This window comes from Triturus cristatus, chromosome 8 (genome assembly GCF_964204655.1).
Source record: "Triturus cristatus chromosome 8, aTriCri1.1, whole genome shotgun sequence".
In the NCBI taxonomy this organism is placed as follows: domain Eukaryota; kingdom Metazoa; phylum Chordata; class Amphibia; order Caudata; family Salamandridae; genus Triturus; species Triturus cristatus.
The window spans coordinates 199,800,009-199,824,989 of NC_140591.1; the positions used below are offsets into that span (position 1 = coordinate 199,800,009).

General features: G+C 41.6%; 1 protein-coding gene across 3 annotated transcripts; it reads left to right on the top strand.

Moving 5' to 3' along the window:
• Nucleotides 1-4,343: 4,343 nt before the first annotated feature.
• On the top strand, nucleotides 4,344-22,730 carry SMIM34 (small integral membrane protein 34). 3 transcript variants are annotated; one of them, XM_085624046.1, is made up of 3 exons: nucleotides 4,344-4,433; nucleotides 12,615-12,718; nucleotides 21,649-22,730. In XM_085624046.1, exon 3 carries the CDS (start codon nucleotides 21,668-21,670, stop codon nucleotides 22,196-22,198), a length of 531 nt encoding a protein of 176 aa, XP_085480172.1. In that variant the 5' UTR covers nucleotides 4,344-4,433; nucleotides 12,615-12,718; nucleotides 21,649-21,667; the 3' UTR covers nucleotides 22,199-22,730. The 3 variants fall into 3 exon arrangements, with proteins under 3 accessions (XP_085480172.1, XP_085480171.1, XP_085480173.1); XM_085624045.1 differs by lacking the exon at nucleotides 4,344-4,433 and adding an exon at nucleotides 7,190-7,571; XM_085624047.1 differs by lacking the exons at nucleotides 4,344-4,433; nucleotides 12,615-12,718 and adding an exon at nucleotides 7,190-7,571.
• The last annotated feature ends 2,251 nt before the right edge of the window (nucleotides 22,731-24,981 follow it).

Consider the following 24,981-nt stretch of genomic DNA (forward strand, 5'->3'; position numbering starts at 1 on the left):
GTTTATCTTAAATGTGAAAAAGGCTGGACACTGTGTAATGATTCCCAATTGATTTTTAAGCAACGTTTGCCTTTTGATTTAGCAAATTCCTATCTAATCTTCCTGAAACCTAAATTTTAGACAGATTTGGCAACATCTGGACAAAACAATTTTACCATTTTATTGGATTACCATTTGGAATTTACAAATAAAAAGATTTAACAAATTATCATTTGGCCTAATGGAAAGGTAACCAATTGTAATGTGGAATTTTTCCATTTTTTAAGGAAACTTTGGAAAACCAAAAATTTAGAAAAAATCGGTAACATCTGCACAATTTAAATTTTGGAATGTTATTGGATTGCCATTGGAAATTTTTTCAAAAAAGACTTTTAAAATTACTATTTGGCCATGCGGAAAGGTAAACAATTCTATTGTGGACTTATTTAATTATTAATAAATCTTTCGGTAACCAAAATGTTACAGAGAATCGGTGAGATCTGTACAATTTAAACTTTAGATTTTTATTGGATTACCATTGGAAATTTAACCAAAAAAGAATTTTAAAATTACTATTTGGCCTAAAGGAAATGGAACCAGATGTATTGTGGAGTTATTTGAGATATATTATTGTGATTATACTTCTGAAACAAAAATATCAGACGGTATTTTAAAGAAATAAGTATTGATATTAGATGATATTTTTTAAGAATATTATGCATTTCTATAAAGTTATGTTTATGCAAAAAGAGATTGTGGGCTTTTTTAAAACAATCTTTGAGATTGTTAATTTTTTTTTTGCCTGCTGTTAAATGATGAATGCAATTGCTTTCACAATTTATAGTGAAATGCAATATATTCTGAAAACAGCAAAAAAAGGCAAAAATATTTTTTGAAAAATATGTAAATATGTGTACTGTATTATAAAATGTTTTATTAAATATTAATACTTTTTCTTTTTTTTCAGATTGAGATAGAAAATTTTCGAAAACTAGAACCATTTTTAAAGAAATTAAAAAAAAGAATTAAATGAATAAATCTTTTTTTGAGTGGGTATGGTAAGTCAATAATATCATGGTCCCTTTTTTCCACTTCTCTACAATCACATTTTCAGTTTTTAATTGTAGTCTCTCAAGGACCTTGTAATGTGATAATTGATTTTTAGTGTTTTTAAAAAAAAAAAAAAAAAAATTACGCGTACCGTACGCGTACGGTAAAAAACAAAAAAAAAAAGTTTTTAAAAACATATATAAAAAATAGATGAAAGGTAAGGTTGGCTCTTAAAAGAGCCGTTGTGTTCATGCAGGGACAGAGGAAAGAAAGATTGGGAATATTAGATGGTACGACAAGTGTGCTGATCTATTTTACAGTTCACTAGGGAAATACTGGTCTCCCTATAACTAATTAGATCATGACAAGTGGCGCACCGTACTTCAACCCTCGCAAACCGAGGGTTAATTTCCAGAGGACCAGAAAAAGGAGATGCTCCCCCCACAGATGAAGGGCTCACCTGACCTGCAGAAGAAGGACTCGGCACTGCAGATGATGGTCCAGGCTGAGCTGCTGTGGATGTGCTTGGTTGATTTACTGAAGGGTTACCTTCAGTAAGTCGAGCATGTGTCCTTCTGTGTACATCCTTAAGGTGTCTCATCATGGTGTGATTCCCAAAGGAATACTTCCTGTCAGGATTCCCTCTTGAAAGTACACGCTTACACAGCTTACAAGTCACTAAGGGTGCATTTACCTTTTGCTGGCCTTCTGGAAAAGAAAAATACTCCCATACGTAAGAGGTCTTTTGTTTCCTCGCTCTCTGCCTCAAGGTAGTGCTGCTAGCCTCACTCTCAGAAGAGCTTTGCTGTTCTGCCATCGTATCACAAAGACAACCCAGCTCCTTCTCCTAAGGGATCACAAGCAGAAATGAGGGGAATGGGTGTGGTGTAGGAGAGTTCTAGAACTGAAAGTAGTTTCAACCAATCAAAAGTTGTGTTTCATGATCACATGACCCACCGTACGCTTACGGTGCGCTTACGGCAAAAGTACGCATGCTCGTAAAAAAGACACGCGCTCGCGCGCATGCGCATAACAGTCACTCCCCAACACTTCCGCGTAACGTGCGCGTGTAGCGTACACGCGTACGCGCCCCACGCAGAGTACGCGCGGCTACGCAAATTGCGTAACTATACGCAAACAGCGTAGATAAATTACGGACATTGCGTAAACCGTACGCTTACCGTAAGCTTACCGTACGCGCACTAAAAATAAAGAAAAAAAAAAAGGAAAAAATGTATTGCTAATAAATTTTACCTGTTTATTTTATAAAAAATGTAAAATAAAAACATATTGTAGAATTTTAAAAATTTAACCATAGTCTTTAAAAAAGGATAGAAAATTAAAATAAAAATATGTAAAAAAAAAAAGAAGAAAAAAAAAAAAATTAGCATTTAAAAAACCTTGCAAATTCACTGAAAAAACCATGGGTTTCACACAAGTTATAGTTAGGAATTAGCATTTAAAAAACCTTTGAAATTCACTGAAAAAACCATGGGTTTCACACACGTTATAGTTAGGAATTAGCATTTAAAAAACCTTAGAAATTCAATGAAAAAACCAAAGGTTTCACACATGTTATAGTTAGCTGGACATTTCACTCGTAAAAAACCATTGAAATTCCCCTGTTATAGTTAGTTCAGCTAACTATAACTCGCGCGCCCGCAATGCACTACTGATGACGTCACATGTTACATCACTCATGACATGGTCAGTGACATCACTCATGACATCACTGATGACATCTCAAATGACATCACTGATGACATCATCCTTGTGATAGAGTGGTGGACCTCCTCTCACCCTAATATAACCTTTGATACACACATTTAAAAATAGAGACTGAAATTTTCAAAAAAAAAGGACATACAAATAACAGTTACAACAACCTATTCAGTAATTCTAAGATCCACATACACATCCACTCATCCACCAACAATCCTATACAGTCACTCATACATGTACTCACACATCATATGTACTCATACACCTAAACATCCTGTAACACAATGCCACTCATTCATAGAGTTACTCACACATAGTCACTCATGCTAATAAAGAATCAAACATCCATTTACCTGCATATACAGTTATACACACACCACCACACTTAGTTTTACAGAAACTTACACATACTTAGTCTTTAAAATAATCACTTATAGAAACACATACTTATTCATACAGGCACTCTTCCAATCTCTCACTCGCACATATACTTACTTATATACACCAATAGTCATATATACTAGTTTAAAACATATGTAGTTACTCATAAAGACACTATTGAGACAGTCATTCACTCACTAACACACCCATACACACACTCATCCACCCATACGGTACTACACACATGCTGTCTTCAACACATACAAACAGTGAGTCACTCTTTCATGCACCTATGCACTACATAATAACCCCCACCGAACCATGAAGACACTCAGACACTCATACTGATACTCAAAAAACCAACTAATAACCTATATAGACACTCATGTAGCTACTCACCAACCCATGCAGCCACTTATATACAAAGTGAGAGACTGATACAGGTATTTACACATTTAAACATTACTCACTTAGCCATGTATTCATAAAGATACACTTAATCAGTCAGTTACACAATCAATTTTTAAAGAACAAATCATCAATTTAGACACTTATATACTCATTTATTCTTCCATCGACCTTGAGATATACATATATTAAACATATTTAATTTTCAGAAAAACACACATTCACTGGATGATGTCATCAGTGATGTCATTTGAGATGTCATCAGTGATGTCATGAGTGATGTCACTGACCATGTCATGAGTGATGTAATATGTGACGTCATCAGTAGTGCATTGCGGGCGCGCAAGTTATAGTTAGCTGAACTAACTATAACGGGGGAATTTCAATGGTTTTTTACGAGTGAAATGTCCAGCTAACTATAACATGTGTGAAACCTTTGGTTTTTTCATTGAATTTCTAAGGTTTTTTAAATGCTAATTCCTAACTATAACGTGTGTGAAACCCATGGTTTTTTCAGTGAATTTCAAAGGTTTTTTAAATGCTAATTCCTAACTATAACGTGTGTGAAACCCATGGTTTTTTCAGTGAATATATATATATATATATACAGATTTCTCTCACCTTATGTAATTATATATACTTATCTTGACAGCCCCGGGGTAAAGGATTGCGTTGTAAAGCAATGCATGTTGAAAGCACTGCATAGTAATAGATGCGTGGTAAAAGCATGCGTTATAATTACATGCATTGTTAAGTCATGTAACCGTCCTGGTCATTCTCTTTCCCCATATCCATATAGGTCTCAGGAAGCAGTTTCTTGGAACTGAGAATGTATGGACAACTATGTGATGTGAATCTATCATGCTTCTGCAAGGCGACCAGTACAGCTACAGGTTAGTAACTAATTATTTGTTTTTTTAGGGCATTAAAGATGTGAGGTATAGACAAAGGGGTGGTAAGCCAGAGAGAGTTTGTTTAAATAGAAAAGAAAGTGCAAAGAAGAATGAAGACAGGATGGAATGATAGAAAAAAGAGGGAAAGGTAGGGAACAATAGGTAGCAAGAAAGGAGTAAGAGAGGTGAGGTAGAGGTAGAGGTAGAGGTAGAGGGCACAGAGGTAGACAGGGAGAAAGGTGGAGAGGTGAGTGAGCAAAAAATGGTGATGTAAATTTAGATGTTTGGTAGTAGGAGAGAGAAGGGGAGGGTTAGCAAGAGATACATTAGTGAACGATGTGAGAGAGCGAGAGAAATGAGATAGGGAAAGGTGAGGGAGAAAGTGGTGATGTAGCAAAAGGTAAGGTATAGAGAGATGGAGACAGAGAGGTAGATGAGGTAAAGAGAGATGTGCTTGAGAAAGAGGTGATGCAGATGGGGAGGCAAACAATAAAGCAAGATGAAACAGAACAGTGAGGTGCAGAAAGAGATAAGAAAGAGTGGAGTAGGGAGAATGGGTGTGGATGTAGAGCTAAGCACAAAAAGTGGTGAATAAGTGTGTATTGAGAGAGACTTGAAAAACATAGAAATGAGGTAGGAGGAGCTGAGCTAGAGAAAGAGGGAAGGTAAATAGAGATGTACAGATATGTAGAACAATAGAGGTAAAGAGAGAGAGGGTGAGGTACAAGAGGTGAAGTGAAGTAATGAACAGAGACTTGAGTGGGAAAGAACCTTGTTCACCTGCTCAAGAGACCAATGGTTAAGGTTGGGTAATGCTTGCTAAAGATTGTGTAAAGTGTGCATGCCTCTGTCAAATTTAAAAAATATTTTTTTATACACCATTTTTATGGTGGGACTGTCATGATCACCTCACTAGGGGTCCTCGTGAAACGTGGGGGCCCGGGTCATTTGGCCATTTTGCCCATGCTTTTAAACGGCAATGGGTACACAAAAAATCTCTCTTACTGGCAAATTCATTTGATTTATTTCTTAGACCTTCCCTCTTCCTCTTTAAAATTTGGGACACCTTGGTGAGTCCTCACCAAACTCCAGACGACTATTCGAAATGGAGTGACGTATGATATACAAAATATTTCGTTCACATGGTTCCAGTTGTCCAAAATTAAAGGCCACCAGAAAGAAACGTGCATTTTTTCAGTGTAACTTAATATTGGTCTTGGCTGACACTTTAAACCTGTAGGAATGGAACAGGAGAAGAGCAAGGGGGTATTTGCCTTACAATGGGGCTTTTGGTGTGGTACATACCGAAATCTGCTTGTTATTCCTCAGAAACTCGTGACAGGTGCGGTATGGTTATTGACGAGGTGCTTACGATAAGTAGAACCTCGATACCTAAGAAGTCGGAATCGGGACCGCAGTGATGGTAGGAGCAGTAGAAACAGCAGCATGAGTAATAGTAGTGTCCAATGGTTTTGTAGTACCATCATGATGATAGGTTTGTCGCCGATTTATGATGAAAGGGTTAGCCTTAACCCAAGAGGGCTACTAGAGACAGAACTGAGGAGCAGGACTTTTAAAGTTGAGTCAAAGGACTATTAGGTTATTAGGGGGCATATTATCAACGGCCAGCGATAATTATCGCTGGCCGTGCTTAGCGATAATTTTGTTATTGCAGGCTATCTCTGGAATTTATCGCCCTGGTAGCGCGTTATTAACAACGTGTTTCTCCAGGGCGATAAAAATTCCAGAGATAGCGAGGTTATCGCCGTTTTGCAGGGAACATCGCTGGCTTTCCAGCGATGTTCCCTGCAAAACGGCGATAACCTTGCTGATACGACCCACAGGGTCGTATCAGCATAATCCACCCCAATGTTAGGGATAGGTAAGTCTGCATTTGGAGAAAACAGCAGTTTTCTCCAAAAACTGACGTGTGCTAAAATGCTGGGGCAGCCTTGTAAATATCGCGATGTGAACATTAGCGATATTTGCAAGGTAGTCCATCTGGAGTACGCCCAGTGACGCCCACTTTGCATCTCATTAGAGATGCAAAGGGAGGCGTTGGGACAAAGGGTGCTAACATGCGATAATGCATATTAGCACCCTCGTGTAAATAGGGCAATAGTTTTATCGCTGCTTTTTTGGCTTTTTAAGCCACAAAAGTGGAGCTAAAGCCCTTGTAAATATGCTCCCACCTTTTTATTTGTCCTTCTCCAAACACTTCACCCTTAAAATCTGCATAGAATTGGTCAGGGATTCCTTCTAATGCTCAAGTGTCTTGAAAGCCACGGTTAGTTGCTTGATTCAGCTTTTGCCACATCTGCCCTTTGCGTATTTTTTCTATACAAACGTTATTATTTTGTCGCGCGCACTTACTAGATGACTCTGAAAATGAACGCGCCGTTTTCCTATGAACTCACTTTAAAACAGATTTTTCGGCACACCTACAAAACTGGGTGGATAGCGGTGTTCTGTTTTTTTGGTAAAAAAAAAAAACTTTAAAAAATGACACGGAATATATCTCTCAGTAAAAAATATGTATTAATTGTAGCATTCATGAGAACTGAAGAAAGTTCACTGGATAAAAACTTTCCACACCCCTTGTTCAGATGCACCTGCGGGTCTCGATTCCAACTCAAACCGAAACAGCGCTGCCTGGAGCTTGCGTCAGCCGCACCGCTTACTCCAGGCAACGACCCATGAACAGACTGTACCTGTTCTCTTCCTGCTCTTTCCTAAAACGACACCTGTATATTGACATTCTGTACAACATAATCTTCTGGTGGCATCATGTTTCCACCGTGCCTTGAGGTTTATGACAGACGAGACGTGCCCTCTGGATAAAACCCAGATAGACATCTTGGCCACCTCGCTGTGTCACAGAGGCTCAGAGCAGAGCCTGTCTGGAGTCCTCTGCCGCGAGAAGAGCGGCAGTCAAGTCTTTCGAAATAGTTTGTGGTCTACAGTCTCTGCGAGCAGCTACTGACCACAATCGAGGGTTTAGGAGGTTTTCTATATCGTCCAAGTGGCCTGTGAGGTCCATCCTCTAAACATTCTAGCTGTCCCGGTGGGGACGCTATCTAAGAAACTGCATGGACGCCAGATCCACTGAAGAAGCGTAGTATCGCCAACCAGGAATGGGTAAGTTACTTTTTATAAATGTATATATGTCATTGTTTTGAGAGTGGCCTGCCCCTTAAGGGCGTCCACGTGCTTTACAGAGTGACAATGAGAATGCATTTATAACACAGCACTGGAAGAGAAATGTCACTATATGGAACATTCCTATATCCAAACGACTTCATTTTGGCTAGCAGATAAAGCAATCTTTGGACCAAGTTATGCAGAATTTGAAATAAAAGGTATACACTACATGCAACATTGTGATATTAAACGTGGCTCATTAGTACAGAACAGGCTGCTGTCCCAGGTGGCTGAATACTTAGGGGGAAGCTTTACTTACAATTTGCGCCGGGTTTGCGTCACAAACATGATGCACAGCAGAGCAAACTGCTGATTGGAATTTAGCCTCCTACAAAAAACCTTATTTGCACTGAAAGTAGCTCTAACATTATGTAAACTAGTGATAGTGTTGCTTTGCATCGAGGGGGCCTACCATGGGGGATACATTGGGGTTCCAATGCAACCAACCAAGGGTTTTGATGCAAAGCTCTATCTACTAAAAATGGTGGACAGGGCTTTGCATTAAAAAAAACTGCAGGCGTTAAAAAGAAGAAATGTTTTCATTCTTATAACTTTTCCAACATTGTATGAGAGCTGTACTCTACAGCACACACCCAATGTGCGAAACATTCTAAACTATGTCTGAGCATAACATTTTGTGCTGGAAGATTCCCCCATACTACAAAACCTAGGCTTGAAATCATGCACACAAGCTTGCACTATGGTGCAAGGCTTTGTGCATGGCACAAGGCAGGCTCATAGCGCTGCAGCACAGGGGGAGACAAGGACAGCGCTGTTCTGGTATCCCTCTTTCATGCAACACAGTGCTTCAATTTTAGTACATCTACCCCTTGTAGCCATTACAATTTCTAAAGCTCTGATCAGTAGTAATCGAGATATAGAAGATCAATAAAGATTGACAGCCCGGTGACAGAGGTAGCACATCAATGGCTCCAAATGTAGGAGAGATGAAGGGAGTCTGGGAGAGTTCAACAGCATGGAATGGAGAGTGCTTGGTGCAAGGTGATTTATGGCTTAATGAAGGTCACAGCACAAAAGGCACACAGGATGCTGCACAGTCAGGAACAGTAGACAGTGCAGTAGGCAGTCCCGGCTCAAGAGCCAAATTGGATTTGAATGAAATCTGGGAGAAAGTTCCACATTCTGGGAGGACATCACGATTATACTTGGGTAAAGACTTTTCTGAATAAGGAGTGTGTAGAGTCAGCCCTGATTTGTTTTAGGTCAAGAGGCAGAGCTCTTGCAATAGAGATTTTATTTAAGATTTACCAAGTTGCTGCATGATAATGACCTCTCAGGGCCCTGTATGTAATACATACAGGGCCATATTATCAAGGCGTTGCGTCGCTTTTGCACCATGCAACGTGGTTCAAAAGCGACCCAACCCATAAGATGGGATTTATCAAGTCATGCAAGGCCCTCTTGCATGACCCGAGTGACTTGATAAATCTGGAGCAACGCAACGCAGTGCAAATCACTACGTTGCATTTCTCTGCCCTGGGACGGCGTCCATGGGTGGAGCGTGGGTGTTCCCATGCAACACCCATGGATTTTGATGCATTCTGAGATTTACCATTACTGGTAGACCTGGCAATGCTCCAAACTGCTATTCCTTCTCATGGGAGGAGTAATGAGGAGAAATATCTTTATTTGTCCTTGTTACTTCCTCTTTCTTTGTGTACCGCCCTCTGCAACAAACATGGAAAGCAGAAAATGCCTCAGAGGACTCTTTTTGTGCAGGTAGGTGCCCCTTGTCGCACAAAACAATCCTACTAGCAACGAAGGCACCCTTGCACCATGATGCAAGGATGCCTGCGTTGGCAGCACACTGCATGCCAGCGCTGTGAAAAAGCTGGAAAGTGCTGTATTGTAATAAATACGGTGCATTCCCTCCCTTTCCTATAACACTGCATAGCGCAGCAAACAGGCTTACTTGCTGCACTGCGCTCTGTTACTTTCTAATAAATATGGCCCGAAATGTTCTTGTAGGGTTATATTGAGGTACACCAGCTAGATGAGTATTCCCACACCAATGTGTGAAATTACAGGGGAACCACAGGGGTTTGCAGCATTGACTTGAAGCCTTCCAGGGAGATGAGTCGGTTGATCTTTTACTGGAACAACAATTTAGTAATTGGTTCATTTCATTTGGTTGGCGTTGGGAGATCTAAGTCCAAGGGGCAATTAAGAGACCGTGCCAAGGCTACGACAAAGGTGGGTAATATTCTAAGCGGGAGAGTTGCATCAGCTTGACTTGAATGGACAGGAGGCAATAGCCACCGCAGAAACACAAGGGATCCCTTTTTGAGGATTTGACTTTCACAGAGAATTTAGCCATCCTGTCCTCACTGAGCTCCAGGAAAGACAGCGGCTTTGAGCGGTCATCAATTGACAAATCGAATTGAATCTGTGTTTTCATTCCCGTATTAATTATGTGGATCATTATTTCATTTACAAGTTGATGAACACTAATCTCCTCATCTTCTAAAAACTGAATGTATGGGATTCAAGTAAATATTAAGCAGTCCATTGATATGCTGGATCTGGCCCTCAATTCTGAGAGGCTCGGTAACTGAGTGTAACAGTTCTTAACTAATGATTCCCTGAGGATAGTTATTTATCGAATGTGATATATGATAGCTATTGAATTTTTGCCCTAAAATGGGGCATAATAGGCGAATTGTAGTGCACACCGCCAACATTTGCGTCTCCTGGTATTTACTTTACTGGCCCATTTTCACCAGGTACAGTCGTTAGGTTTGACCTGCCAAAATGTATCAGGTGAAAAATCCGGGGCTGTCAAAAAAAATCCCCCAAACACCCGTGTGACCAGTGGTTTGCATGGATGATAGAATGGTATGAGCCACTCATAATGCAGCCCTCAGTCTGTTTTATAAACCAGCATTAGACCTAAGACTAAACTTCTTAGATCTAATGCTGATCCTAAATTGTTGTTTCCATGCTATATATGTGACACACCTGGAAAGTTGGGTCGTGCAATAGTGGATTGCCCACTGAAACATTACATTGGCTAATAGTATTGCACAGTAGTGTTTCTTACAGCACTTTAACACAGCAGAGTCGCAATATGAAGAACTATGTATAGATCATGTTATGATTGGTGAAATATAATAATGTTGATTTTGTATTGGTTATGAAATGATGACGGACTTTCATTTGATATTTTAAGAGTCTTTTAACTATTGCAGAATGTTTATTTTTCTGTCTTGTTAGCACTTTGAATCTGTTGTAATAGTCTCCGTTTTTGCTTTCCAAATAATGAAGCAAACAGAGGGTGTTTCAGTATGGAGTCTTAACGTTCTCTACAGTTTTGTACGTGGAGAGTGGGACTTCGGATGTTTCAGTCCTCACATTCCTGCAAGACCAGAAGATACCTGTCTACCCCAGTTCACAAAGTGTTCAGCAAAGTTTCATAGTTCACTGTAACAGCAAGAACCCGCAGGACAAGAAGAACCAGCAGACAGGGCACAGCCCCATGAAAGATGCCCGGAGCATCACTCTGAACCCGCAGGCTCTCTGCCTTTGTGTTGCATCTGGGCCTGAATGTGGACTTTAGGTTAGGAGATGTTAAGCAACTGGTGGGCAATACTTTTTCTACAACTTTTTTTTCCAGCAGAGTGTATTTGATCTTTAGTCTCATGTTTTGAATGTAGGATTGGCGAAGAGAGGAGTGACTTATAAATATTTAGGTAGTAGTATGTGAAAACAGGCTGCAAAAATCCTTTGCAATAAAAAGTAAGGGGCTCATTAGGATGGCGGAGGGACCACCACCGCCGGGCCGGTGGTGGCGGATCATCCGCCATCTGACTCCCATTTCCCCGTGGGGAATTGCTTTGTGACCGCGGAGGTCACAAAGACCGCCCTCCATGCTTCCGCCACAGACAATCGTCACGATTGCCTGGCGAAACAATCAGCACGGGTAAAATGGCGGCAGTGCCTAGCATGCACCTCCCACTAGATTACAATGCTGGCGTCAGCCAACCTTTCCATGACGGTGGAACCGCCATGGAAAGGCTGGCAGAGGCTGTGTTCGGAGGCCTGTTGTGGGCCCCCTCTGTGTCGGGGGAGGGTGTATGTGCACTGGGGGGTACACAGGGCACCCCCCTACATTTCCATGCACAAGGTGGCAGGCACCGCATGGTGCCGGCCACGTTGTGCATGGAAATGCACTACGTGGCATTTTGGCATTGCGAGCAGCACCGTACGTAATGATCAGGGCCCTGGATGCGCCCGCCATAGTGGCAGGTACATCCTAATTCACTCTGGGGGTCCACCGACTTACTTGCAGGCATTTCCAGCACCGCAACGATGGCGGGCGGACTGCCACCCGCTATCGTAATGAGCCCCATAGACTCAAATCAACACAGTACCAAAATCTTGATCTCAAATTAATATCTCCCTACAAAAATATTGACATCAATCTAATCCCATTAGCAAGCACTTGAGACAAATATGTTTGTCTGCAATTGCAAAATAAAATTAACTCTAATATGTGTCGTAAATTTGTTTGGATGAAGTTAGGAATTACGTCTAAGTAACATTTTTGTAGCAAAATATTTCTGCCCAGTGAAGATTTTGGCTACCTATACTTGAGAGTCCTGTTTTTGTGACAGATGATTCAGCAGTATGTGTTGTCACCTGGCATGTTGAAGTCATGTCTGTAAGGTAACAAAGAGGGATTCATGATTTTGTGAAAGACTGGTGCAGGAGAGAGGGCGTAATCTATTATACATTTTGATGGGATCATTCAATAACATTTTCAAAACAATAAGGAGTAAAATATATTTGACTCACTTAGTAAGAGGATTACTAGTAAGTGATTCCTTGGCACGGTCCAGAATGTAGATGCCGATGTCCAAACTGTGCCAAGCCAGAATTAGACACATATTAACACACAGACATAGTATACCTTCAACATTTGTGTTTTATATCGCAAATTAACAACTGAATTCTTTGCAGCCTGGAACATTTGCTTCTACTACCCAACGTATCTCGAATCTTGAGGAAGCCAGCCAGATCCAAGACCACAGATTTCATCACCACCCAATCATACAAGATTCCAGGTAAATACAACATTACAATAATTACTTGTGTGGTTTCTAAGTGCAGTAGACAATTTTAACTGCCACCCAGAAGGCTGAGTCTCCAATGTAAAGATTTGAACTCGTGGCCTTCATATCACTACAGAGGTCAGCGGCAAGTGTTACCTCACTGACCCATCTTGTCGGCATATGGGAGAGGATGTAGCCTTATGGCTAGAGCGGTTTCCCTAAAAGCTGGGAAACCAGGTTCGAGTCTCGGCAACGACGCTCAACATCCTGTGATTGTGGGCATATCACTTAATCTCCCTGTGCCGAACAAAAAAAATATATATATAAATGTGGGCATCTGTAACGAAACTGGTGATCGTGTAAAGCGCTCTGATACCTGACGTCTCGGGTCTAGTTTGCGCTACATAAAACAACCAAAAAATAAATTTAACTAGCAAAGGAACATGTTTTCCTTTATCTTGTTTATCAACAGAAGACAGCTGCGGCCTGTGAAGATAAGAGCGGTGGGGTGGTGGGGCCGGGTGCCGGGGATTTCGACAAACGACGACAAGAGAAAATTAATTATTCATCGTCTGTCGAAATCCCCTCACCAAGCCCCACCCCCGTACCTCTCTTACCTGCACGGTCTGAGGCTGACAGAAGAGCCAACTTATTGTTTGCACATGACAATATTGGAAAACAAACATGGCCGGAACCATTCCCTGAGCGAAATTATGGACACGTTTTCACTGCAGGTGCTTCTAACAAATGACTTTCCAAAGCACTTTAAATGGTCATTGAAATGAGAAATGGTACTCATTTGTAGGTCGGGCCTGGGCAGTGCATGCGCTGCTCTGCGAGGCATGCTGTATTAGAGTATGGACTTAAAGACCCACTCACTCTGCGCTCAAATTTTCCATTGGCTTGTGTCATTGTCCTACGTAAACGCTGGCTTCTGATTCGCTAATAGGCTTGTTTGTCCCTCCTTAGTACCGCCTTGTCTTCATTTGTAACCTCCCATGAGAACACCCCCTTTTACATGTGTTGTTGCTCGGTAGGCTTTAATTACAGTCTTCCAAGCACAATTTCATTTAATGGTTTTCTCCTGCCTGCAACGCTCTCTCGCAATGCTTTATTTTTTTTGTTACATAGCACGGAACTCCACGCTGATAGTGGCGGCCGTGCCTTTGCTTTTCTTGCTGCGCCAAATGCGGGCACTTTTTTTTTTAACTATTTAATTTTTTTTTTTAATTGCCCCATTCCCCACTTACACTTTAATGTGGCCGCGCTCCTTTACGAGAGTACCGTAAATGCGACACCTATTGCATCACAAAAAACTGTAACTTTAATGTTGGCCACGCCCCTTTCTTTAGATGAGCTGTGTCTAAAGAAAGAGGTGTGGCCCCATTAAAGTGAAAGCACACTATAGGTCGTTTTTACCAAAAAAAAGGATTTGTTTGTCAAGTTGCCCCACACTGCACTTTCACTTTAATGGCGGCCACGCCCCTTTCTTAGACACAGCTCCTCTAAAGAAAGGGGCGTGGCCAACATTAAAGTTACAGTTTTTTGTAATGCAATAGGTGTCGCATTTACGGTACTCTCGTAAATGCGAGACCTATTGCATTGAGAATGCTTATACTGATGTTGGTGTGATGGAAGGTTGTGTTGGCCTTGGCAGGATACAAATTTAAGATGTGAGATCACCACTTGTCAGTGGCATCCATTTAACTCACTAAACCATCCTTCCAGTACAATGGTACAGTGTGACTTTATGAAGGCACTTTCGCTATGACTTTCACATTATGAACCTTTACCACTGGTTAACGGATAAACTGGCAATCCTCACAAAACACATTTTTATTTGGTGGTACAAAACCCATTGTTCATTTAATCTTATCAGCCCTGGTTACACCATTCCAGTTACTTGTTTACTTCCACTGAGGTTAGCCACTTAACTGTGCTGCCGTTCTACATAAAATGCATAGGTATTGATTACAAGTGAAGGTGCTACTTATGGCACCTCATAAATACCAATCCCCAGGGTGCGGTATTTATCCAGTGCAGTAAATAGTGCCTATTATGAGTTTTCAGGGAATGCTTATTGCACCAAAATCTGCATGGCATTGTAAATTCCATACACATTTCCCCGGTTAAATTTCAGCAGGATGCCAAATTTAATGAAGGTTGAGGTATTTAGTGCATTTGATAATGAGATTATTTTTTTCTAAGTTAACCAAGTCTCTTTGATGTCATTGTATATAATATGATATATATATATATATATATATTACCTACTGGCGGTCGCCAGTAGGTAGTTATAGTTAGGACCCCTTTTCCATAGGAAATCCGCAACATTCTATTTTGAATAACTTTGGCACCGGTCGATGAATCCTCGCGAACTTCTCAAAATAGGTGGGGCGCTACGCTCCGCTCCTACCCTGAAAGTCTCGGGGGGATTCGTCAAGCGGGGGCTGAGATAAAAGGGGGGTCCCAAAACGCGTTTTTCCCATGCATTTTTCCATAGGACCTTTAGACAGAGCTACAGCCCGAACGGCTGAACAGAATTACTAGAAATTTGGCAGAGAGGTAGTCCCTAGGTCAAGGAAGTGCCTTTTGTAGGTTTGGTGTAAATCTGTTCAGTAGATTCTGAGAAAATAGCCTTTAAATCAATATATATATCTGAGCCCGCTTACGGTACGCTTACCGTACGCTTACCGTACGCGTACGGTGGCGTGCGCGAGCGCGATTCTGATTGGCTCTTAGATCTTAGTAAACATTCGAATCGGCCGAAACCAGGAAGCGGCGTCCGCCATTTTGTCTCTCCCACTGAGTGTTTTTTATCAAACATGATGCCCAAAAACATGTTACGGGGCTGTTTTGACAACTCCCTCCCACATAGTCATGTTGAGGGTGTTCCCAAACATCCCCCAGAGCAAAAACGGTTTTATTTTTTTTTCGGCAATTTCGCCGTGTACGCTTACCGTACGTTTACCGTACGCGTACGGTAAAAAAATATTTTAAAAAAAAACACTATCCACACTTACCCCACCCCCTGTGTTTTTGGTGGCCGCATGCCACCAAATGAGCAGGGCTTATTACTTTTGAAAAAAACGAGATTTTGGCAACATGAAATTATAAAATAGAAATAAAAAAAACACTATCCACATTGACCCCACCCCCTGTGCTTTTGGTGGCCGAAGGCCACCAAATGTACAGGGCTTATTAAAGTTGATAAAAACCGTGCACGGTACGAACTGCGTTAAGTGGGCGCGCACGCCTCGAATGGCGTAAAGTAACTTAGCATTTAAAAAACCGTACAAATTCACTGAAAAAACCATAGGTTTCACACACGTTATAGTTAGGAATTAGCATTTAAAAAACCTTGCAAATTCACTGAAAAAACCATAGGTTTCACACATGTTATAGTTAGCGGAAATTTTACTGATAAAAAAACCAATGAAATTGCCCCGTTATAGTTAGTGCTGGCAACTATAACTCACGCGACCGCAATCTTCTGCTGATGACATATGTGTCTTTATAAAAAAAAATATTTGTAATATATGTATAGCTAAAAATGTATGGAAGAAGACATGGGCAAATAAGTGTCTAAATACAGTATTAGCATCAGCAGAGGATTGCGGTCGCGTGAGTTATAGTTGCCAGCACTAACTATAACGGGGCAATTTCATTGGTTTTTTATCAGTAAAATTTCCGCTAACTATAACATGTGTGAAACCTATGGTTTTTTCAGTGAATATATATATATACACACACACACACACACACACATACACATAAGTCATTTAGTAGTAGGAAAGGAAGCTGGGTTGTGAACAGTTAATGCATTGGGAAGTAGTGTTCTTTAACCCTTTCGATGCGCATGACGGAGCGGTTCCGTCATGCGCATCGGTTGCGCTGTGCGGATGACCGAACCGCTCCGTCATGGCCCCGCCCGCGCACGTACCCTTCAGCACAGCGCGGTAATCCGCGCTGCGCTGAAGGGGTTAAAGAAGCAAGTCTTTAACTTTTTTGTAAATTGGATCAGTGTTGGGATGGAACTGAGGAATACTGGGGTGTTTTTCCAGATCCTGAGTGCATGGATGGAAAAGGACAGCTGTCTTTTTTTAAAATTTCTTGTTTAAACTTCTTAGTCTGCAGTCTCACGGTGTACTGGCTACAGGTGTGCAAGATAAGCAAACTTGCTAGTCGTGATGACTTTCGAAATGATGCAGATTGTTTTGAGGATTTTGCGGACCGGCAGGGGAAACCAATGGAGCTCCATCAGCATAGGGGTGATGTGATCATATTTCTTCAGGCCCTGGATGAGATGTGCTGCAACATGTAAAGCGCCCTGAAGTGGTGCCAGTGTGGAGTCTGGGAGGCCATGTACATAGTATAAGGAATTTATGTTGCTTTCTGGAAACACTGTTTTCTGGCAATATGCATTTTGAGGGTGAGAATGGTGGCCCGGGTGAATTCAAGGGACCTGGCATTCAGAGAAAGTAGGGGTTTGATGCCATAAAGGTTCATGTTATTCAGCCAGATTTGTAGTGGATCTTTTTGTTGTTCTTGGCAACTAACAGGAAAGTCTTGGTGGATTGAGCTTCAGGTTGCTGTCCAAAGAGATACATGAGCACGATGAACACTTCACATTTAAATCCACTAGACATAGAAAAGAAGCTTACCACCAATAAACCTTAATGGCCATAATTTGTCAAACACATCTGAAAGGCTTTGATCTATTTCACACTGTACTCACCATAGTCATCCTGTCTTACTTAATGTTATTTGGAAGAATGTGCTCAAACAACAGCTCCACCAAGCGCTTGATTCACAGATACAAAAGAAAGAGCATTAACGCCATTTCACCAAGTGACACTTCCATTATCAAGTTACTGCAGATTACACATTTCTTCAGGGGACAACAATGCAATTACCTTGGCTTTGTTTGTTTGCCTGGGGCTTGTTGGCAGCATCCAGTTTCACTGATGAAAAAATATAATAATGTTTTTCAAGAATTCATGAAAAGGCATATTTACCGCTTAGTCAGTAGAGTTGTACAAAACACAAGTAGTATTGAATGTAGCAAGAGATTATTAGGTGTTCTGGGTTGCAACAATGAGACAGGATTTCATAGGTGATATCAAGTATCCATCAATTGGCGTCACGCCATTTCCTTGTAGACTGCTCCCATGCAGAGGAGGGGGACACCCACCATTGAATGTGTAGGCACCTTAACAGTAGCTACACATTCACAATTACAAATTAGCCCTTCCCTGATCCCAAATGTGCTAGGTGCACACAATATCAGATGCACTCCCCGTGCATTGTCTTACATTATGATCCCACATTTCACCCCTTTGAACTGCAGGGTCATAGACAGGTTATGGCAAGGAAGACATAAATCAATTCTCTGTATATGGTGCCCCGATTATATTCTTTTCTCCCATTTTCAATTCCAGCAGTAAAGCTTTTGATTCTTCCTTTGAGGCCAACTCTTTGCATTGGTGGTACTGCTCCACCATGCAGGAAATGTGGGTTTGGTATTTTCTATTGCCCTACGCTACACATCCTGCATTACTGACCACTCTTATTTCATTGAGTTGTTATCACACCGCTAGTGAGAGAAATCAGCACTTTCTCTTCCTAGGCTCTCAGTAGATACTCCCGCAGGAAAGGAGGCTAATATCTTTTCTGAATGTTTAACTATTGAAATAACCATATCTTGCAATACTATACCTCTCAAGCTGGATTTCAGTTTACTAGTTAGGGGCCGATTACGATGTTGTTCTGAAACTCTTCCAACTGAATCAGTTTTGGAATTGTTTTCGACCGAATCAGGTTCTAGGAGTTCAACCGATTAATAACGATGCTTCCGAACGTCGTTCGGTCGGACTCACATTGACTTCAATGGGAGCCGGTGTTCCGAACGAGAACAAAGGGTCCCATTGAAAAAAGAGGTGGTTGGCAAAAAACTTGCACCCTGTAGCGGGCACCCCATGGTGCCTGCCACATTGTGCATGGTTGGAAAGAGGGGACCTTTGGGTGCCCCCACTGGCTCCAACCGGAGGCCTCATGGTGAAGGAGGCCTGCAACGGGCCCCAAAGTCAGATTCAGACAGCCGTTTAGTGTCCGGCAGATCGAATCGGAACAGCTGTCCAAATCCGTCATCGTAGCCACCTGCTTGGAAACCGTGTTCCTAGAGCTGTACAATTCGGCTCCAAAAGACTCAGGCTGTCCGAATGCCTTTTGGAACCCCAATCGGACAGCCCGAATGGTTTCCGGGCATCGTAATTGGTCAGTTGGAAAGGTGTACAATTCGGTCGGAAACATAGGTTCCGAATCGGATTCTGAGATTCTGAATCCCATTTGGAGCCTTTACAAATGACATCATAATTGGCCCCTAAGTCTGTTACTATTGGGAGTGTGATTGAAGGATACTCCTCTGCAGAAAATGGCATGACTACTGCCAAAGCAGGAACACAAGCATAAGAACACTCTCTTTTACCTATGTAAAGATCAAGTCGTCTTTCCTCCCATGTACAAGTTAGAAGTTAAAATCCATCAAATGGAGATTACAAAAACACTAGCATAAGCCCAACAATTGGTTACATATGCATGTGCCTTCAAGCACAGTCTCTCTTCGAAGAAATTAACCAGGGAGGAGCAATTCATTGAGATAGAAAGAGTGATTATTTAAAGTATCAAAAACCTAAGATTTACAGAACATTCCATGCTCATGCTCCTTACCAGGAAAACAGAGATAGAACATGTGGTCCTCCAAGTAGATCAACGCAAAATTGACTAAACGCAGCAAGCTAAAATCTACATCCAAGCAAAGAGATGTTAAGGGATAATATGTCTCAAACCAATACAGCATTACACACACACATATCCACACACACTCGCTGCACTGTGCTTTGTGAATCAATAGCTCCTCAGTTACTTATAACACCCGAGTCCCTAGTCCCTTAACTTGGGTCTTTCATTATGTATTCATGCAAACTACAATCTGTACATCTGTATTGTGCTCCCTGTAAAGTGTATTACCTCTTACCAAAATACAAAAATATTAGAAAAATAAATGAAAAATACATACTTTTGAATAATGCCAAATGTGCAATTTACCGAATTCTTCTTATCTGAATCAGGGTGACGCTATCCCTCTACTTGCCAGTGCCTTTCTAAATATCCAGTACCAACACCTGCACGCTTGCAGACTACAATATTTGCAGAACCAGAATATGGTAAATGGGGTTGTGTTAATCACCATCACTGAGCTGTCTGACCTCTGAGATTCCGAAGAGATCCACATTTGACAGCCAGCTTCTCCAAAAGGTTGCTCCCGGCAGCAACTGCCTTCATCTGGACTTAGCTATGTGAGGTTGAGCCCTTCATCCCTGTACCTAAAGAATTACTTGTCACCACTGAGAAGGACATTAGAACCTGCTTGTGATCACTCTAAACCACATTAAATCCTTGTTACCAGGGTAAAGGACATGTGGGACAATGATATCCTGTCACGTTTTGAAATTCAGTAGAATGAGGCAATCCAAAAATGCCAAAAGGTGAACTAAACTTAAATAATCATGGGTACCATCCTAACTTTAAAAAAATAGCATTAGGCACAACTCTCCTGCCAAACCTTTAGCAAGCTGCAACCATCCTCTTTTCTGCCAGATAATGGACTGAGTCATTCACATTTATCTGGAGAACATTGGCCTCATACCACTGCAGATGGGATGTTTCCCTTGGTTGGCTCAGCCACTGAGTGATATCAGCCTACAACATGAATGTTATATGAGAGGCAAACGGACTGTGCTATTTTGAAGCTTTAGGACAATTTTATTGTCTTTGATATTCTTGAAAAAAACAATCCAATATATGAAACAAGTTGTCCCTTGCTTTAGGTCTTGTTTTTCACTTTCTGAATGACACATCCTTGAGAAACACACAGAACTATACTGTCTTCCAACCCTTCCAAGAGCCACTGATGTGTACGGGATTCATGTGTTTTCTAATTTCCCCTTTGTCTGCATGTCTTGCAAACATGTTTTCTCCTTACTGTGGCTGGGCTCATTTACCCATATTCACAATTAACATGTTTGCTGCGATGTAAGTTACAATGATGTTCAGTGCAGATAAATTGCACATGATTCGGGCATTTTCAAACCAGACTTGCTTTTCTTATTCAGGGACTGGACTGGCACAGCTCTACTCCTTGGGTGCTCAAGATGTTATGGTTTTCATTCTGACTCTAGTAAGCTTGGTCTCTGGTGCATAGTTATGACAAATTAAAACAAACACAGGTGCTACAGATACAGTACACATACACGATGTAACATGCACATTAGTGGGTGCGCCTGAGGTGCAGCTTGGTCTTAGATGTGTATCACATCTAAGACCAAGCCGCACCACAGCCGCACCCACCAATGTGCATGCATGCCTGTGTTGTGATCACTTCACAGTTGGTTTCTAAACAACTCCAACCTCTGTCTGGGCTTTCATGGATATGGTAAAAGTGCTCCACTGTAATCCTTTGAATGGTTGTAACAGCAGGAGGACTCGTACACTGTGGTTCACTATCATAGAGCAAAATGCATGACTATCCAGAGAAGGATGCTATAAATAAGCAGTTGGCTTTACTCCCATAGCAAGACGTTTGCACCAAAAAGATGCAATTTCCATCTGCAGATTCACAACTTTGCTCCCCTAACTGCAATATCCAATCTAGTTTCTGTATGATTTCTATATAAGAAGGCATTTAAAATATCTAAAAGGTATCTGCATAAGAAGTTCTGAGCATTTGTTTATATTGAAAGATGTTGATCGTTACACAAATAAACATTTTCTTATCTTGTCACCTTTGACATCAGTAATATATTCAAACGTGATAGCTTGCTTTGTCTGTGCTTATGGTGTACATATCCACTTCAATAAATTCTTTACTGCTTGTTTTTCAGCGACACAACCACTTCCAATATGGCAGCGGTGAGTGTAACATTTGTGACTACGTTGGGAGCGCACAGCGTCAACTTCAGCACCGCTCTGATCGCGAACAGCACTGCTCGAAGCGGCTCCGATGAGACCAGTGCTGCCTGGTACATCTTCACTGTCATTGGATTCTTTGGGATTGTGATGTTCAGCCTCATGGTCAGCAACCTCATTGTCAACCGAGCTGCAGAAGAGGCAGACCCTTACTTTCAGTACATTGAAAAGCAGGCAAAGAAGAAAGAGGCCATCAGAAAGCTAGCTGCAAACCCATTCCTCAGCTTTGCAAACAAAGGCAAAAAGGAGCACTCCAAGGTCAGTAAACGTGAAGACGTGACCGCGACGTGCAGTGGAGGAGCCGAAGAACAGCATGGAGGAGGGAATGAAAGACAGCAAGAGGAAGGACCCAAAGAGCAGCAAGGGGGACACCCCCAAGGACAACAAGAAGCACCCAGTGAGGAGCCCCTCCAAGGACAAGTTGTAGATCCAGAGTCGTTAAACGTGGTTGCAGTACAATCCTGATTTTCTGAGAGTTCCTAACAGTGGTTTAGGGTGCTTCAACAGTAAGGAAGACACACCTATGTATCATGTATATTTTTGCATTTATATATGATAAACCTTCCTGAAAAACAACCGCGTGTTGTAAATGGATTTGGTCAAGAGACCAGATTGTACACAAAAACCAATCATCTGGAACATTTAAAGAAGATGAGGTTCATTGTTAAAGTTAGAAGACCTGTGGTTCTGTGAACCATGGCGCCATCTTTGAACAGTCACTCTACAAAAACATTTCCTAAGATTGAAAGTATCACACAGGGGAATCCACACCATGTCACAAGGAAACAATGGTAGGCGGGAAAGCACGAACCTACGTGAACCTGATCATCATTTACTTCACTACATATCACCATCTGGTCTCATAGTGTGCAGTGGTCTCCTAGTCACTACATGCATGGAGCCAGTCCTCGCTCATTTCCGTAGAGACTGCAAATGCAAAATTCCATAATATAATAAAGTGACGAAACAATGTAGAAGACTGCCCACCTGCAGCAGAAAACCCCAATGAGGGCTAGTGAAAGTAGTCGGTTGTGTACCTGTCTTCGGTTGTCTAGTAAAACATCTGTCATTGGCATTGCTGTGTGTATTATTGTATTGAACCCTAGGGGAAAAGACTAGAACAACCATGAGCCGACTGCACTGATACCGCTGCCATTTTGCGCCAACTTTTCTGGATTTGAAACACTGCAATGGTGCAAGATTTTACTGACATTTGAATGGACATCTGGCCCAATCAACTTGTGTAAAAGGTAACCTGTGCATTGGCCAGGCAGCGTAAATGCCTGTTCAGCAATTGTTGGTAAAAATGGCAACAGTCCAATCGAAACGATTTCAAAATGTTGATGCAATATTTTTAGTGCAATGCAGTAATTCCTATTTGTGTGAAGGGTTTCAAGGAGCTGGTGGCCATCGGGGAGATTAAATGAGCTATTGCCCAGAGTCACACGATGCTGAGATGGGCTTGCGCCGAAGATCGAACCGTGAGCCCTGTACTGTCTTGAGTCAGACGCTCTGGCTGCCGCGCCACACTTCTCTCTCATGTAATCCAAGCCCCTGTACCCGGGTACAATTGTGTGCTTCTTGTAGCACTGGCGTCACAGTGATATTAGGAAAAACCATGCGGCTTGAACACCTACTTAATTAGCAAAGCCAGAAAGCAGTCATCGGCCTCAAGATATGTACCGTTGCATTATATTTAAAAACTTGTATTTTCTCCTAGGTTTGTATTCAGTTTAGCTGTAACTACATCGAAAATCATATTTGTGTGTAGAACGTAGCAGAAATAGATTTAGTTGTATATAACGGTACATTCTGATATTTTTAGAACTCAAATCGTCAGTTAAAGCTTCTGAAAATAACACAGGTCAAATCAAAATGTTATCGTATGGACACAAGCATTAATTACCAAAAGAATTATAACAGCTTACCAAATACAGTAGACAGTCAGCAGCTGGTGCAGGTAAGAGTGGTGAGGCGGGAGTCCACAGATGACGGAATAGGGAAAATAAAACAAAAAATAAACTCAGTGATGTGGCGAGCACAAGGGAAGTGGTTTTATTTATTTAGCGTTTTGTTTTCTGTATTCCGTCTACTGTTGACTCCATCCCACCTTACCACGCCCCGCCCTGCGGCCCTTCTGCTCTTAACTGCACCGGCTGCTCCTGACAATAGAGTGCAGTGGTTAATTTGTAAAAAAAAAACATAGGAGCCGGGGCTCTGTTCAGGAGGCAGCTTGCACCAGCCCATTTCTCTTGTTAGCGCCGCCTAAAACAAAACCATCCTCTAATCATGAAAGTGGGGCAAGGATGTGGCGAAATGGCCAGAGCTGCCAACTTCGGAGCACGTCGGCTGCGGGTCAACATCCTGTGATTTTTGGAAAATCACTCAATCTCCCCCTGTATATGAATGTGTCCTTAACTAGTGCTCCTGAAAGTGCCAGTGTTGATGATTGAGTGCTGGAGCTGAGCACCTGAATCCACCGGCTTAAATTAGTCTCTGTTTATAAGGCACAGATTGGAGTGAGATGCAGTTTTCACTTAATTGTATGCCATTGTAACTGAAAATAAATATGGCCCAATAGCACGTTATTTAGTGCCACTGTACTAACATACATACATTACTACCGGGCAAAGGTCAAATTCAAGTTTTTACCACAGAAAGTTGAAAGGATAAAAATATTTTTTCCTTCCTCACAGACTGGCTGTAACAATTACTTTACACAGGTAAACAACAGGCCAAATAGTCATGCATCTCTTCAGCGCAATCTTACCCCATTACAGCTGGGTGTTGGTTAAATACCACCTTCCATATTCGCCTCTTGTGAGTCATGGCCCTCCCCCAATCTCAACGTTGTTAATAAACAGCATATCACACGCTGCATATCTACTCCGCATATATGCACGAACGAAGCACAGCAAAGAATTAGATCGGCAACCGGGCACTTTTTCATCCACATTTCAAGAATGGTGGGCACTACTTTTCCTCCGGTATCATCTATGTGGAAAACACAACATGATTTCAAGAGGGTGTGTGATGCTATCCCATGAGTAAAATAGTAATAACATGCATTCTAATGAGACCTCGGAATAAAAGGTAAGTTTCTGTCTGAGAAACACGCATGTGGCTGGTGTTAAAATAGCACCCTGCTTAAGGGGACGCTGTCAAAAGCATGGGGCTCGTGGCGATGTTTTTGAAGCCCCTGGGCCACTGAGTAAAGCGGTCTCTTCCAGCTTCAATAAATCTATCAA